General features: G+C 41.2%; 1 protein-coding gene across 1 annotated transcript in view; it reads right to left on the reverse strand.

The window, feature by feature from the left end:
- The window catches only part of LOC126484218 (uncharacterized), a 60739-nt gene extending 51952 nt beyond the window's left edge, over nucleotides 1-8787 (reverse strand). Inside the window, exon 1 of the mRNA XM_050107632.1 lies at nucleotides 8683-8787. Within this exon, the coding sequence (XP_049963589.1) occupies nucleotides 8683-8727 (45 nt within the window). The 5' untranslated portion in view covers nucleotides 8728-8787. The remainder of the gene's footprint in view (nucleotides 1-8682) is intronic.
- Between the last annotated feature and the right edge of the window lie 6819 nt (nucleotides 8788-15606).

The following is a 15606-nucleotide window of genomic DNA, read 5'->3' on the forward strand; positions in this document are numbered from 1 at the left end:
TGTAAACTCTTTGAAATATTGTGAGTACCGCAGAATGTAAGGACTAGTGGCCATGCCTCTGATGGAAAAACATGTTTCTTTTCATTTTTATCTACAACAATATATTGATGGTTTTATGAAAATGGAGATTGTGAAGTCAGTGTGGTATTGAAGAATGGGATAAAAGAAAAGAAAATCATAGCAGCAGACAGTACTTCATCAGAGACCCACAACGTTAAATCAAAATTTTAGCCGCAAGAATGTACCCACTCTTTGGAATATTGTGAGTACCGCAGAATGTAAGGAGTAGTGGCCATGCCTCTGATGGAAAAACATGTTTTTTTTTTTAATTTTTGTCTACAACAATGTATTGATGGTTTTATGAAAACGGAGATTGTGAAGTCAACGTGGTATAGAAGAATGGGATAAAAGAAAGGAAAATCATAGCAGCAGACAGTACTTCATCAGAGACCCACAACGTTAAATCAAAATTTCAGCCGCAAGAATGTACCCCTACACGCAAGAAGTGGAGCCAACAAAAAGAGAAAATGAAGATAAGTAAAAAGTTTCCTTTTGTATATCTTACGCCACACGAAGCTTTTGAAAATATTGAAGAGACTAAGAGAAATTTAATGGTGATGTGTGGGAGGGTAAGATTACAGAGGGAAAGCGATATTATTTCAAAGGTTACAGAATCGTGTGAAATTTACAAAGAAGTTGGCAATTATTAACCTCCTTATCAGCGTGACGTCGCACCTCTTTTGCCCGTAACACGCAAGCACGCTGGATGTCCCTGACGTGCCGTTGTGCCGGCAGAGTTCCCTCACTCACTACTCATTGTAACCTGACGTCATACTCGCCAGCTCCCCACACTACAGCGGCAATAGTAACACCGCTTTGCCCCTCCAGAACATTGGGACCTCTCCCCAGATCGCCGCCATAGTCGCAAACGATAGTGATCTGGGAAAATCTAGAACCACGATTCATCGATGAACACAATGCGATGTCTTTCATCAGAATTCCGCGCTTCTCGGTTACGGCACCACTCCAATCACGGCCGTTAATGTCGTGCTGTTAATGACAGCCTACACCGGGGTAAATAACTTCATAGTCCGATTTCTGTTAGTCTGCTACTCTCTGACCCATGGTGCGGGATGCCATACTGTGTTGAGGGAAGTCCATTACTTGTTCTCGGACGGAAGGCGCAGATGTGAAGGGGTTGCAATTCGCTTAGTTCATGATACGGTGATCCTCTTGAGGTGGTCAGATGTTGTCAATCGGTACCTTGACGAAGAGTATTATTGCCCTCACGTTCCCATGCAGCCTACCATCGGGCCACTCTCACATGCAATTGCCCCATATATCTGGATAGTTCGGGATTCGACCAAGCGGCCAACTGGAGACCCACAGTCAGGCCCCTTTCAAACACTGTCAGGTGCTGATAACGCTGTCTCATATGACTATGCGGCATCTCCGTGCTCCTCACAGCGACCACTCGACATCTGACGCTGTTCACAGCCCGTATAAACACTACCGGGTCTCGTAACAACACTAAACGCGAACAACCTAATGCATCCTAGACGGGTTCCTACCTGTTAATTGTGTATCTAATTATTTAAATAACCGCCGATAGTGTATACTTGTATAAGGTCACGTTGAGACCCGAACATGTTTTCTGGGTTGTCCACTTTTTTTGTCTGGCAGTGTAAACTAAAAATAGCGCTAATTCCCCATTTTCAGGCATGTTTTTGAGACGGGTCGGATGCCGAACAAGCCGCTTCACTCTCTGGGTTGGAGAACAAACATATTAAAAATATCGGCTTTATTTCCTGAACTTCCTGTCCTACAACAGTCTCGTCGAACTAAGAAAATAGAGGCAGCACTACGAAATTAAGAAAAAAAACACTGCAACAAATGTGAAGTGCTTTGTTTGCACTTTATGGTACATTCAAACGGTGCTTGTAAACAATATTACCACGAATTAGGCACAACCAAGACAGCAAGATACTTAGTGTACCAGACTGCATCTGGTATATTCACTCGCATCCATTATACTTTGACATCTTTCATATTTATTCAGGCAAGCTTTTGAACGTATATGTATACTGTTTCTCCCACACATCTTCCGATCATTATGAAAATAACAAAACAATTTGGTACTAGATCGTTCCGCGGACACAGTATTTCACTACCGAGGTGCATCCCTCCCTGAACTTGCTATGGCTGAATTTTTTTAGACAAGTTATTGCAAATGCTAACTCCTGCAGTTTAGTTTATGTCATCTCCGAGCACCATGCCGCAGACTTCATTTCCATCTTCGCCGTAGCCAGAACTCCCCATTTTACTTCAATCCTCTCTAAAAGCATATGCTGCATTCATCGGTGTAAAACGAACACTAGTAATAATATTGAAGGTAGTAAAGAGATTATATCACAAATATGTATGCTAATATAAGCCATATTTACTCAAGTGCAGTGAATGTGTGACTCAGATATCACGTATTGAGGAATATTCCTTTGGCAGAAGGGTGACGAAAAGGGTTGAAGCAAAACTTTTGCAGATATGGATTACAGTGTTGTGACTCATCAGCTGTATCATAATTAAACACTGCTATTTCGGAAATTAGATACTGCACAAGCTCAGACTAACTAAGGCAACTGTAATTAACTAACCGTTGCGTCAAGGTCTCGTTTCCCGCTGTAGTCACGATCCAAGGCATCTCATAATTGTTCCGCTTGACATCAGCCGTGTGACAACTTTCGCTGCAGGTAATTATCCTTCTGGCACAGAACTGGAGCTGTTCACATTTGTGTAGCCCCAGTCTCCCCACCTTGCAGCTTCCACGCAACAGAAAACTTTGCAATACAATTCAGTAGAAACCAGAAACGACATTCGCTGGTACAACACAGCATAGAGTCTAGGTCAGCGAACTCCAACGCGCGGCCCGCGGGCAGCATGCAGCCCAAACCTAGTATGAGTGCGGCCCAAGAAGTGAGCGTTTATCACACGATCGGCAAAAAAATCCATAAAATTCCGTTTTCGGGAAGTCATGATAAATTGAATATCTTCTATTTAAAACTCATGCCACACCATGTTAACTATAGCCCCATCCCTTCTTTTTTTTTTATTACTTCTCAGCCGTTATCGCTAGTGTTAAGTACGAGGGTTGTAATAATTGTGGCAACTATTTATTTACAGCTCGTACAAAATAGATACGTGTTTCAAAGATTTACTGACCTTGCCAGAGGTCTATTATCCGACGAATTTGTAGCAGTTCTGAAGCGAATGCCGTGAAGTGTTTCCTTCAGTTTAGAAATCGAGCCGGCCACTTTAGCCGAGCGGTTCTCGGCGCTTCAGTCCGCAACCGCGCTGCTGCTACGGTCGCAGGTTCGAATCCTGCCTCGGGCATGGATGTGTGTGATGTCCTTATGTTAGTTAGGTTTACGTAGTTACAAGTCTAGGGGACTGATGAGCTCAGATGTTAAGTCCCATAGTGCTTAGAGCCATTTGAACCATTTTTTAGAAGTCGAGTTGAACTCACGAGGGCTTAAGTCAGGAGAGTGCACTAGGTGGTAGAGCACTTAGCAGCCCCATCAGTCAAACAAATCAGCAACAGCTTGCACTCTACGTGCTTGAGCATTGTCCTGGAAAGTGATGGTCAAATGGTTCTGAGCACTATGGGACTCAACTTCTGAGGTCATTAGTCCCCAAGAACTTAGAACTAGTTAAACTTAACTAACCTAAGGACATCACACACATCCATGCCCGAGGCAGGATCCGAACCCGCGACCGTAGCGGTCTCGTGGTTCCAGACTGCGCGACTAGAACCGCATGCCCACTTTGGCCGGCAGTGATGGTCAGGTCCTGCAGAAAGTGAGCTACCAAAAATCCGCAAGTGCTTCACGAACGACGACAGTACGCTCCGAGGATTACAGTGTGGGTCGCTGTTTCCAATCATGGACTTATTGGGCCCTTTTTCTTTGAAGGAATTGTCTCCAGATCGTTTTAACGACGGACAGTTTTGCTCCCCCCAACCCTCAATAGTCCACATCTCAATCCATGTGACTTGATTCGTTGGGGATACCTAAAGGAAAACCGAGCGAGGTGGCGCAGTGGTTAGACACTGGACTCGCATTCGGGAGGACGACGGTTCAATCCCGCGTCCGGCCATCCTGATTTAGGTTTTCCGTGATTTCCCTAAATCACTCCAGGCAAATGCCGGGATGGTTCCTCTGAAAGGGCACGGCCGACTTCCTTCCCCATTCTTCCCTTATCCGATGAGACCGATGACCACGCTGTCTAGTCTCCTTCCCCAAACCAACCAACCAACCAACCTAAAGAAAATAATTTTCCCGATACGTTCACATGATTTAATGGAGCTCAGATGCCTTATTCTGCAAGCTTGCAATGAAATCACGGAAGACATGTGCCTTAGTGTTATCCTTACATCAGCGCTCGTATGAAGGAAGTTAAGAGTCAAAATGGTGGACATACTGAAACTGTCCTGAGTTAGAACAGTTCTCCACAAAGCGTTTTCCATGGTAGTATATCTTCCTTTGAGTTTCTCTTGACAATAAAGTGTTTATCCAAAAATAATGTGGTGACACATTTCGTGCGCCATGCTGCATATTACAATATTTTAATGTAAAGGGAAGAAGATTCCTCTGTTTGAAAATAATGAAAACGATATTCGTAGTTCTTTCGTTTTACATTTTTCGTGTGCCATGTTTCTCATGTGGAGAGAAGCGCGGATCTAAGGAGGGTCATGGCAGCCAAGAATACATTAGTTTTCAGATTTCCAACCAACTTGCGGCAATATAGTAATGCGAGAGTCTCGAAAATCAAGGAATTCCAGAAATTTGCAGACGACGTTCAACACAGGGTACTTCCCAGTTTATTGCTTGGAGAGCTTGCGTCCTGACTGCCTGTGGAGAACATTTTAACCAGGTTCAGGCGCCCACACACGAGCGGAATGTACCAGGTGCCGACAAGAAATCAGACACTTTTCAAGAGGCCACCAGTAGAAAAGGTAAACAGGAGACGGTGTAAGGTAAGACGTAAGGGCAAGACCTTGCTCCCGAATGTTGACAGAACTGACTGAAAAAAACAGTATTTCCCTCAGAATATCTTAAGTGAGCGTAATGATGTAAAATTGAAATGGAAAGACCATGTAGCAGACCTTTGTAAAACGTTTAGGTTCGCTTACTTTTGCCGTAAGAATAACTCGCAACTTTGGAGATACAGGACTCAGTAAATTACGATATTTTGCATATTTTCATTCATTGTTGTCTTATGCGATAATATTCTAGGGTAACTCCTTGCGTAGACAAAAAATTATTCATTGCATAAAAGAAAGTAGTTACAATCGGGCATGGCGTTCACACGCACATCTTGCAAGTAAATCTTTTAGCAGCCGGGATCCGATTTTGGCTCAATCTTCCTAAAAATATTAGGGAAATTAAAATCCTTTCAAACTTGGAAAGACAGCTAATCGCCCACCTGCTATCACAATAGCTACCTCTTCTTGCAGCTCACTCTCGTCAGCCATTTCTCCCCCACCACTTTCCCTCCCCTTGTCTACAGAGTTCTCTATTGAAATTCTCTTCCTTCTTACCTGTCACTGTCACTTTCAATTTCAGTCCTCTCGTCTTTATTTATTCCTTCCAGTTCTTCTAATTAAACACGGTTTCAGGTGCTAAAATAATCAATATAATTATTAATGCTTCTGTTATTTTCTTATTGTTATTATTAGTGTTACTATTATTATTATTACAAATTGTCACCTTTTGTTAATAGTGGAAATTATTGAGTTCGTTATGTAATAACTAATTAATACCATTCTTAATTCTTTCATTATTTTATCATCATTATTAGTATCACTATTGTTATTATTATTAATGTATATTTTTATTATTATTGTGATTGTTACGTAATAATTTTTGTGTGTGTTGTTCCAGGTAAGACGTAAGAGAGGGCTTTAAGGCTCTAATCTGGTCAGGCTAAATAAGCAATAAATAAATAAAATAAATAGATATTAACCACAGGCTCACAGTACATTTATGCACTTTTGAAATTAGCTGTCAACAATCGATCAATTGTAAGTATGACAATAACCGAAATATTCACAAGCACAACACCAGAAGGAAAACCGATCTGCATTTCCTTTGATGAGTCTAACTTTCTTACACAAAAGGGTGAAATATGCAGCTATAAAATTCATTGACAATCTACCCAAGGAAACAAAAAATCTAACACATAACGAAAATGTATTCAAACATAGATTAAAGAGCTTTCTCTTTAACAACTCTTTCTGTACTACAGAGGAATTCTTGAGTAGAGATAATTATTCATTAGAAAAACCTATAAATGACCAGAATGTAGTCATCACATAAATATTATTTTTATTTAGTTGTATATAAGGATTTAATCTTGTTTTGTTTCCACATCACAAATTATAATGTTTGTAATGACTTTGATATATGGAAAAAGCAACTAACTAACCAACTAACTCAATCACACGCTGTGGTCTGCAAATTTGTGTTCACAATCGTAGCGCCAAGTAAAATACTGATAATGGTGAAAGCATATTTCGATTTTATATTGTGTAAATTTTGATGTTGTCGAAGCTGTAATACTATATTACTATTATAGCTCTTAAATCAACATATACATTACAATTTTTGGACTAATGCTTTTCAAGTGTTTATACTTCACTAAACTACAATTTCTTGGGTGTTAGTTTAAAGTGCTGCTCTAAGTATTGATGTAAGCAAATTATTACTGTTATTATTAATATTATCGTAGATATCCGTGGTACATTAAAGTAGGGGTGACGGCAAGTTAAATTTGATGGTAGTGGGGGTAAGGGGAAGGGACTTAGATCCTCCCCCTCTTGCTCCCAGAACTAAAACAGGAACCGCGCCTTGAAGGGGGAGGGTGAATTTGTGTGGTACTCGCACAGCATTGTGGGAAAAGTAAAAGCTGCATACATGCTAGTCGGTGTGCCAGACCAACAGTAGCTAATTTGGTTCACTTTGACTCGTTATGGCTCACCTCTCTGTTTCACAAGTTAGCACTCTATGCACTGCACTATACGACCAGGTCATGAATGTAGATGTTGTGTAAACTGTAATAGATCTAATCAGACTGGAATCGATGTGATCCCGTTATGGGCAGCGATGGTTGAATACAGACACTGGACAGAAGAACAGCAATCGACCGCGAAATCCGTCGTTTTACTACAGCAGATCTAGATTTCAACTTCTACATAGCAGTGTTCAGTGCATATCACAGGTAATACTAGTCAAAAATGTCACGTAGTAAACAACATTGGTAGTGCAGGGCGTACAAAAAAAATGGTTCAAATGGCTCTGAGCACTATGCGACTTAACTTCTGAGGTTATTAGTCGCCTAGAACTTAGAACTAATTAAACCTAACTAACCTAAGGACATCACACACATCCATGCCCGAGGCAGGATTCGAACCTGCGACCGTAGCGGTCGCTCGGCTCCAGACTGTAGCGCCTAGAACCGCAAGGCCACTCCGGCCAGCCAGGGCGTACAGGAGACTAACATGAACTCTACACTTCGAACTAATGTCACCCATTGCTATATACAATGAAGATGACGATGTAATAGTTGAGATCTCGATATAATGTAATAAAACGACGGATTTAGCGCCGGCCGCTGTGGCCGAGCGGTTCTAGGCGCTTCAGTCTGGAACCGCGTGACTGATACGGTCGCACGCTCGTATCCTGCCGCATGGATGTGTGCGATGTCCTTAGGTTAGTTGAGTTTGAGTAGTTCTAAGTTCTAGGGGACTGATGACCTCAGCAGTTAAGTCCCATAGTGCTCAGAGCCATTTTTTTGAACGAATTTCGCAATCGAAAGCTGTTTTTTTTTTTCTACGTTGTCTATACTTGATGTTACTGCAAAGGGGATCACACTGTTGTAAAGTTACGTGCCGGCCGGTGTGGCCGAGCGGTTCTAGGCGCTACAGTCTGGAACCACGCGACCGCTACGGTCGCAGGTTCCAATCCTGCCTCGGGCGTGGATGTGTGTGATGTCCATAGGTTAGTTAGGTTTAAGTAGTTCTAAGTTCTGGGAGACTGATGACCTCAGAAGTTAAGTCCCATATTGCTCAGAGCCATTTGATCCATTCTTTTTTTTTTTTTTTTTTTTTTTTTTAAATTACGTGGCATTTAGAAATGTTATCCATGTTGCGTGGCACTTGACTACCGAGCACTACACAGGAGTTTTAATGCCATACCAGAATGCCCAGTCTTGCGGCTGCGTTAACGGAAAAATGAGAGAGAAAGAAATGAGACCTTTCTAACAGCACCGGCCAAAAATCGCCAAAGAAAATATGTAATGCTATTGAGTTCTCGGTACTGCTGCTGACAGTCGCTGTGACAATGGCTACGTTACGTCACAGTGTCACTTAGCTGCGGAGCTAAAAATGTGAATTCCGACCGAACAGCACATGAAGGACCAACGGTACCGAACGGCCGCCGTGTCATCCTTTGCCCACAGGCTGCGGATTCGGAGGGATAAGTGGTCAGCACACCGCTCTCCCGGCCGTGTGTCAGTTATGAGACCGGAGCCGCTTCTTCTCAATCAAGTAGCTCCTCAGTTTGCCTCACTAGGGGTTGAGCAGCTGCAGAACTATTAACTGGAAAATATCTGCGAATGTGGTCGGCTTACCTGGCCAGTGACGAGGCAAAGCAGAAAGGCGGCCGCCCAGCTCATGGCGCAGCCGTCGGCTCCGACACAACAGACGCCGGCCGCGAGGAGACTGGAGAAAGCCCCACTCCGTGGCCGGGCACCGACGTTGCGCAACCCACAGTCCCCGGCCTGTTCCAGTGGCCCAAGTGGGGAGCGGCAGGAGAATGTCGCACTTTCCAATGTTACGTTTTCCTTACCACATCTCCACGCACGCTCTCAAGCGTCACGTAGGCAACCTACCACGTACGCTCGTCACAAGGGTATCCGTCAGAGCAGAGACGGCGTGGAAGGATAATTGGACGGCCGTGTCTCTCGAAATCAGGAGAGACAGAAGCCCTGCCGATACAGACACATGGTTCAAATGGCTCTGAGCACTATGCGACTTAACTTCTGAGGTCATCAATCGCCTGGAACTTAGAACTAATTAAACCTAACTAACCTAAGGGCATCACACACATCCATGCCCGAGGCAGGATTCGAACCTGCGACCGTAGCGGTCGCTCGGCTCCAGACTGTAGCGCCTAGAACCGCACGGCCGGGTCCACAGACACAAAAATCAGGTGTCGATCTACTAATTTATCTTATTTGCTTATTTATCAGGTCCCGTTAGACTATGGGAGTCGGAGCTACCTGGTTATGGAACGAACTAGCGTTTAGCTTACAGAATGCTGATTAGAAGTTTTATAAACAGAAGAATGAAAGAAGTAATAAATCACGAAAGAACGAGGAGAGAGTGTACGAATAAATATCATACACTATCTGAGTGTAATTATCCGGGCACCTATTCGGAGACATTAATAAAGGGTGAGTCCACCCTACGCCTATATGACAAACTCTGCTTGGGACACTTTCAACGAGGTGTATGATTGTCTATGAAAGAATGGTAGCCCACTCTTCCTCAAGAGCCGAAATATGGGAAGGTGTTGGACGCTGGTATCTGAAGCGAGGTCGACGTTGTAACTCGGCTCAATAATGCTGCACTGAGTTCACGCCGGGACGCTGGGCAGACCAGTTCATTTTAGGACTGTTACGCGAATTCTTTACAGACGAATGGAAAAACTGATAGAAGCCGACCTCGGGGAAGATCAGTTTGGATTCCGTAGAAATGTTGGAACACGTGAGGCAATACTGACCCTACGACTTATCTTAGAAGAAAGATTAAGGAAAGGCAAACCTACGTTTCTAGAATTTGTTGACTTAGAGAAAGCTTTTGACAATGTTGATTGGAATACCCTCTTTGAAATTCTGAAGGTGGCAGGGGTAAAATACAGGGAGCAAAAGGCTATTTACAATTTGTACAGAAAGCAGATGGCAGTTATAAAAGTCGAGGGGTATGAAAAGGTAACAGTGGTTGGGAAGGGAGCGAGACAGGGTTGTAGCCTATCCCCAATGTTATTCAATCTGTATATTGAGCAAGCAGTAAAGGAAACAAAAGAAAAGTTCGGAGTAGGTATTAAAATCCATGGAGAAGAAATAAAAACCTTGAGGTTAACCGATGACATTGCAATGCTGTCAGAGACAGCAAAGGACTTGGAAGAGCAGTTGAATGGAATGGACAGTGTCTTGAAAGGATATAAGATGAACGTCAACGAAAGCAAAACGAGGATAATGGAATTAGTCGAATTAAGTCGGGTGAAGCTGAGGGAATTAGATTAGGAAATGAAACACTTAAAGTAGTAAAGGAGCTTTGCTATTTGGGGAGCAAAATATCTGATGATGGTCGAAGTAGAGAGGGTATAAAATGTAGACTGGCAATGGCAAGGAAAGCGTTTCTGAAGAAGAAAAATTTGTTAACATCGAGTATTGATTTAAATGTCAGGAAGTCGTTTCTGAAAGTATTTGTATGGAGTGTAGCCATGTATGGAAGTGAAACGTGGACGATAAATAGTTTAGACAAGAAGAGAATAGAAGCTTTCGAAATGTGGTGCTACAGAAGAATGCTGAAGATTAGATGGGTAGATCACGTAACTAATGAGGAGGTATTGAATGGAATTGGGGAGAAGAGGAGCTTGTGGCACAACTTAACTAGAAGAAGGAATCGGTTGGTAGGACATGTTCTGAGACATCGAGGGATCACCAATTTAGTATTGGAGGGCAGCGTGGAGGGTAAAAATCGAAGAGTGGGACCAAGAAATGAATACACTAAGCAGATCCAGAAGGACGTAGGCTGCAGTAGGTACTGGGAGATGAAGAAGCTTGCACAGCATAGAGTAGCATGGAGAGCTGCATCAAACCAGTCTCAGGACTGAAGACCACAACAACAACAACAACAACAACCGTCCACATACCATTGCGCCACAGACGCTGCTTTATGACAGGGTGTATTGTCACGCTGATACAACAATCGCCTCCCAACTGTTCCTCTACGGCACACAGTACACGATGCTGTAAAATGCGATCATATCCTTCCACATTTAACGTTTTCTTAAGAGCCATAAGGGGACCACAAGAGACGCCCCCGTACCACGTCACCTCTTCTGTACTTCACATTTCATACTACACATGGTTGATTGGTTGATTTGTGCGAAGGGACCAAACAGCGAGGTCATCTGTCCCATCGGATTAGGGAAGGATGGAGTAGAAAGTCGGACGTGCCTTTTCAAAGAAACCATCCCGGTATTTGCCTGAAGCTATTTAGGGAAAGCACGGTAAATCAGGATGGCCGGACGCGGATTTGAATCGTCGTCCTCCCGAACGCGCGTCCAGTGTGCTAACCATTCCGCCACCTCGCTCGATCACTACACGTAATGGCAGGTAGCATTCTCTATCTGTAACCGCTCCTTCTATTGAAAATGTTCTTTGATGAAGTTCGTGCTCCGACCAGCTAGCGGTAGAATGTGTACACATTGTCTGATGAGGAACGTTACAAAAGAATTCTGTCCTGCTGCACTATATTCACACCGAGTGCGTATTAATTGTACCGGCCAGCTCAAATAACCACATGCTCCCCGACGTGCACGAGCACATCTACACGCAGGTGCATACAAACTTCTGTTATTGCACTAATCATGGTTACGGTCTATATACAGCAATAGTTTCTCCAGTAAAGTTTTCGGTTTACGTAAGCTAAATAGCCTGAATCAGTACGATAACTTGTATATATATATATATGAGTCGCTTAGATGCAAAACTGTCCATGTCCACTTTTTTAAAAAATTGAGTTGGCAACTCTGGATTGTAGAGCATGACATTTTACACTTGCTTGAAATGCTATTTATGCTCAAAGCTCTCCGTGTCCTATGGAAAACAGCTCACGAAAAGTGTGGTTAGATTCAAAACTGTCCGTGTCCATCAGTAAGTTGGGTGCAAAACGTGCCTTGTCCCTTTTGACAAATCGCACTGAAGGCTGGAGTCGTGTGACTGTAATGCAAGATGGCTACCATCAGCATGTAAACATTGTACTTGTGTGATCTCTTACAGCTGTTTATTCTGAAAGTTATACACATTCTCAGAATGCTATAAAAGTCCAAGGGGAGCCTAATTATAAATCTAAAATCAACCTACCAGTGTTTGTATGCAAACGTGGGGACACTTAGGACACATAAACTCGAGCTGCATTACGAACTCGGTTGTTCCTATTAATGAAAAGAAACTGGAGGATGTTTCAAAACTCCTCGAGAAACACTATGATGAGTCCTGGAGGGAACGTGAATCCCTGTCGTGGTACATGACATTCCTAGGTTCCAGCGGGTCAGGGGCATCAGTTGAATCAGAATGCCTAGCAGGAGAAGATGAAGACATTGTTCCAGATATGATGTATTAAGTGGATTGCAATTTGTCAGTTGTTACACCATGTACCTTCAGAAATATTAAAGAAATTAAAACTGAATACACAGTTTTATGTTCACCCCATATCCTCTCCTCATGTACAACTAGTCAGGTTCAAAACTGTCCATGTCCATTTCAGTTGCATGCAAAAGTGGCCATCTGCAAAGTCAGATGCAAAACTGTCTAAGTCCATTTTTATTTTGCTTATATCTTACATGCATTGAGTTCCTGATTTTTTTTTCAATAGCCCAAATGGTTTTGTACTAATCCATACTTAAGTATACAACATACAGTGTAGGGCAGTGTGTATTTACACAGTGAAAACAGTTTTTCCACTTTTTCTCAAAACCGGTTATGGAGGACATGGACAGTTTTGCATCTAGGCGACTCATATATATATATATATATATATATATATATATATATATATATATATATATATATATAAAATAAGCAGTGCTTATTAATCTGTGTCGTTGCACTGATAAAATGTTTCGTAATATTATTTGATTTGAAATAAATGTCAAACACGGTAAATTCACGTTATGCTGGTTTATTATAGTCTAAGCACATCCTATCATTGTCTGAAAGAAGTAATCTTTCTCTAAGCTGGGTGGGATTAGTTACGTAAATTTCAGTGTAAGAGTTTGCAATAACTTCCAGATTTCACCAGTTGCTTGTAACTTCCCCACAGAAATATTTATTTTTAAAATATTAACCATGTGTAAACTCCCACGGAAATGATAATAAAAAATGAATTTTAGTGTAACCTACCCACGGAAATGACAATAAAAATGATTTTGAAAGTATTGTAACCTCTGAACAAAACTGGTTCCCATTTATAGTCTCTGTGCAGAAATGCATTCACATTTAATGTAACCACAAAATTCAATTCCTAAACTCGGAGATAATAAAAAAAATTCAGTAACCTGGTAAATTTTATGACGACAGCAACGCTGCGCCACGGCCCTGTACTCTGAATAAAAAAAGCAAAAATTCTTATCTCAATAAAAACTGCGATTATATCTGCTCTTACCTAAAAAAATTTCGGCTCAGCTCCGTGCAATACTGGCCTATGCTTTGTGATTCATGAAAGGAATTCATTATTCATTGGATAAAATCTTTAAATTGAAATGAATGCTTTTTTATAAAAAAATACTTTATATTATAAAAATTATTATTGGGGCATTTTTTTAAAGAAATTGGATGACAGTTAACATACATTACTAGATATGCGCAAGGCTGCTTCTTTACCTTCTACAATAATACTCATCTTCCAGAGTCCCAACCAGAGCAGACTGCCGACACGTGCAGACTACCGTCGACTAGTGCTGACTCACGCAGACTACTCTCGACTACTGCTGACTAGCGACAAGCAACAACTAACTACATACTGCTCTCTGGTCAGAGACTCTCCTAAGTCTTGCCTGTTGCAGGCAGCGCATACATCGCATACCTCTTACATAACCCTCCACTGGGGGGGGGGGGGGGGGGGCAAAAATTTGGCAGCCATGGTGAGTCAATTGGACTTGCCATGAGCAACAAATTTTTCCTAATTAATCAAGTTTACAATCACAGAATATATACATACATATATAAGTGCAGAACATGAAATAAAATATAGTGCACATGCACTGAGTACAGAGCATATCAAGAAATGACAAAATGTATACACAATGAGTACAAAACATATTAACAAATGGCAAAAGTGCACACGCACTGTAGTACAGAACATATCAGGAAATAACAAAATGTATAGGCAATGAGTAAAAATCATATTAACAAATAACATAAAGTGCACACGCACTGTAGTTCAGAATATATGAGCAAATCACAAAATGTATAGGCAATGAATACAAATCATATTAACAAATGACATATGTGCACACACACTGTAGTGCAGAATATCAGGAAATCACTAAAAGTATACGCAATGAGTACAAATCATATTAACAAATGACATAAAGTGCACACGCATTGTAGTTTTTTTTTTTTACTAATTTACAAGAACTAGGATAGGAAAGGGAAGGATTGCATCATGGTTGTAGCACATTAGGTTGCATGCAGCTGCACTGAAAGTCCATATCTTTCTACAGAAGCACAACACGAAGTGAGACAATCTGAAGTTCTTTTCCCTGAAATATTAATCAGTGTAGCCAAGACACTGAAATGTCGTAGTAATATTCCATGTTATCATTTTGGTAGTACATTAGGTACACCAAACAGTGGGACCATAGTAATATCTCCATCCCTCAAGGTGGTGGACATCATGTCGTGTCAACACCATGTTCTTGTAAGGTACACCAATGTAGAATTAGTGCAAAAACCAAATATAGTGCTCCATGAGCATGAGGATAGACAGGACAAACGGATATTACAGTAATTTCTGGTAATTAGATCAGAAGGTGAAGGACATTAAGTCTTATGCCAGTCATCATTGATAATTACTAGTCTATCAACTGATTTGATTAATTGGAGGCACTCATCGCCCATTTACTGAACATTTCTGTACCATGTATAAAGAATTACAGAATAATGTTCATAAGTTATTTATTTACAGAGAACATTGGCACTCATTGACCAGTTACAAACCATCAGAAGTCATCATCCAAAACAGGAGCTAATGAGTGTAGCATCAAGCTACTAGTATATATATATATATATATATATATATATATATATATATATATATATATATATATATATATAGCATGAAAGTGACATAATACAAATTTAAAAGTATAAGAAACAGTGGCATTCGTTGGCTAGCAAGTATTGAGTATTACAAAACATTTTTCATCATTCTAGTGACATATGACATATTTAAAATAATTATTGGCACTCATTGGCCAGTTGGAAACCATCAGAAGTCATCATTCAAAACAGGAGTTAAAGAGTGTAGCACCAAGCTACTGGTATTCATATATATAGCATGAGAGTGACATAATATAAATTTAAAATATAAGAAACAGTGGCATTCATTGGCCAGAAAGTATTGAATATTACGAAACATTTACCATAATTCAAGTGACATATGACATATTTAAAATAATTATTGGCACTCATTGATTAGTTACTAAACATCAGAAGTCATCATTCAAAACAGGAGTTAAAGAGTGTAGAGCATGCATGCAT

The sequence above is a fragment of the Schistocerca serialis genome, chromosome 6 (genome assembly GCF_023864345.2).
Source record: "Schistocerca serialis cubense isolate TAMUIC-IGC-003099 chromosome 6, iqSchSeri2.2, whole genome shotgun sequence".
NCBI classification, from domain to species: domain Eukaryota; kingdom Metazoa; phylum Arthropoda; class Insecta; order Orthoptera; family Acrididae; genus Schistocerca; species Schistocerca serialis.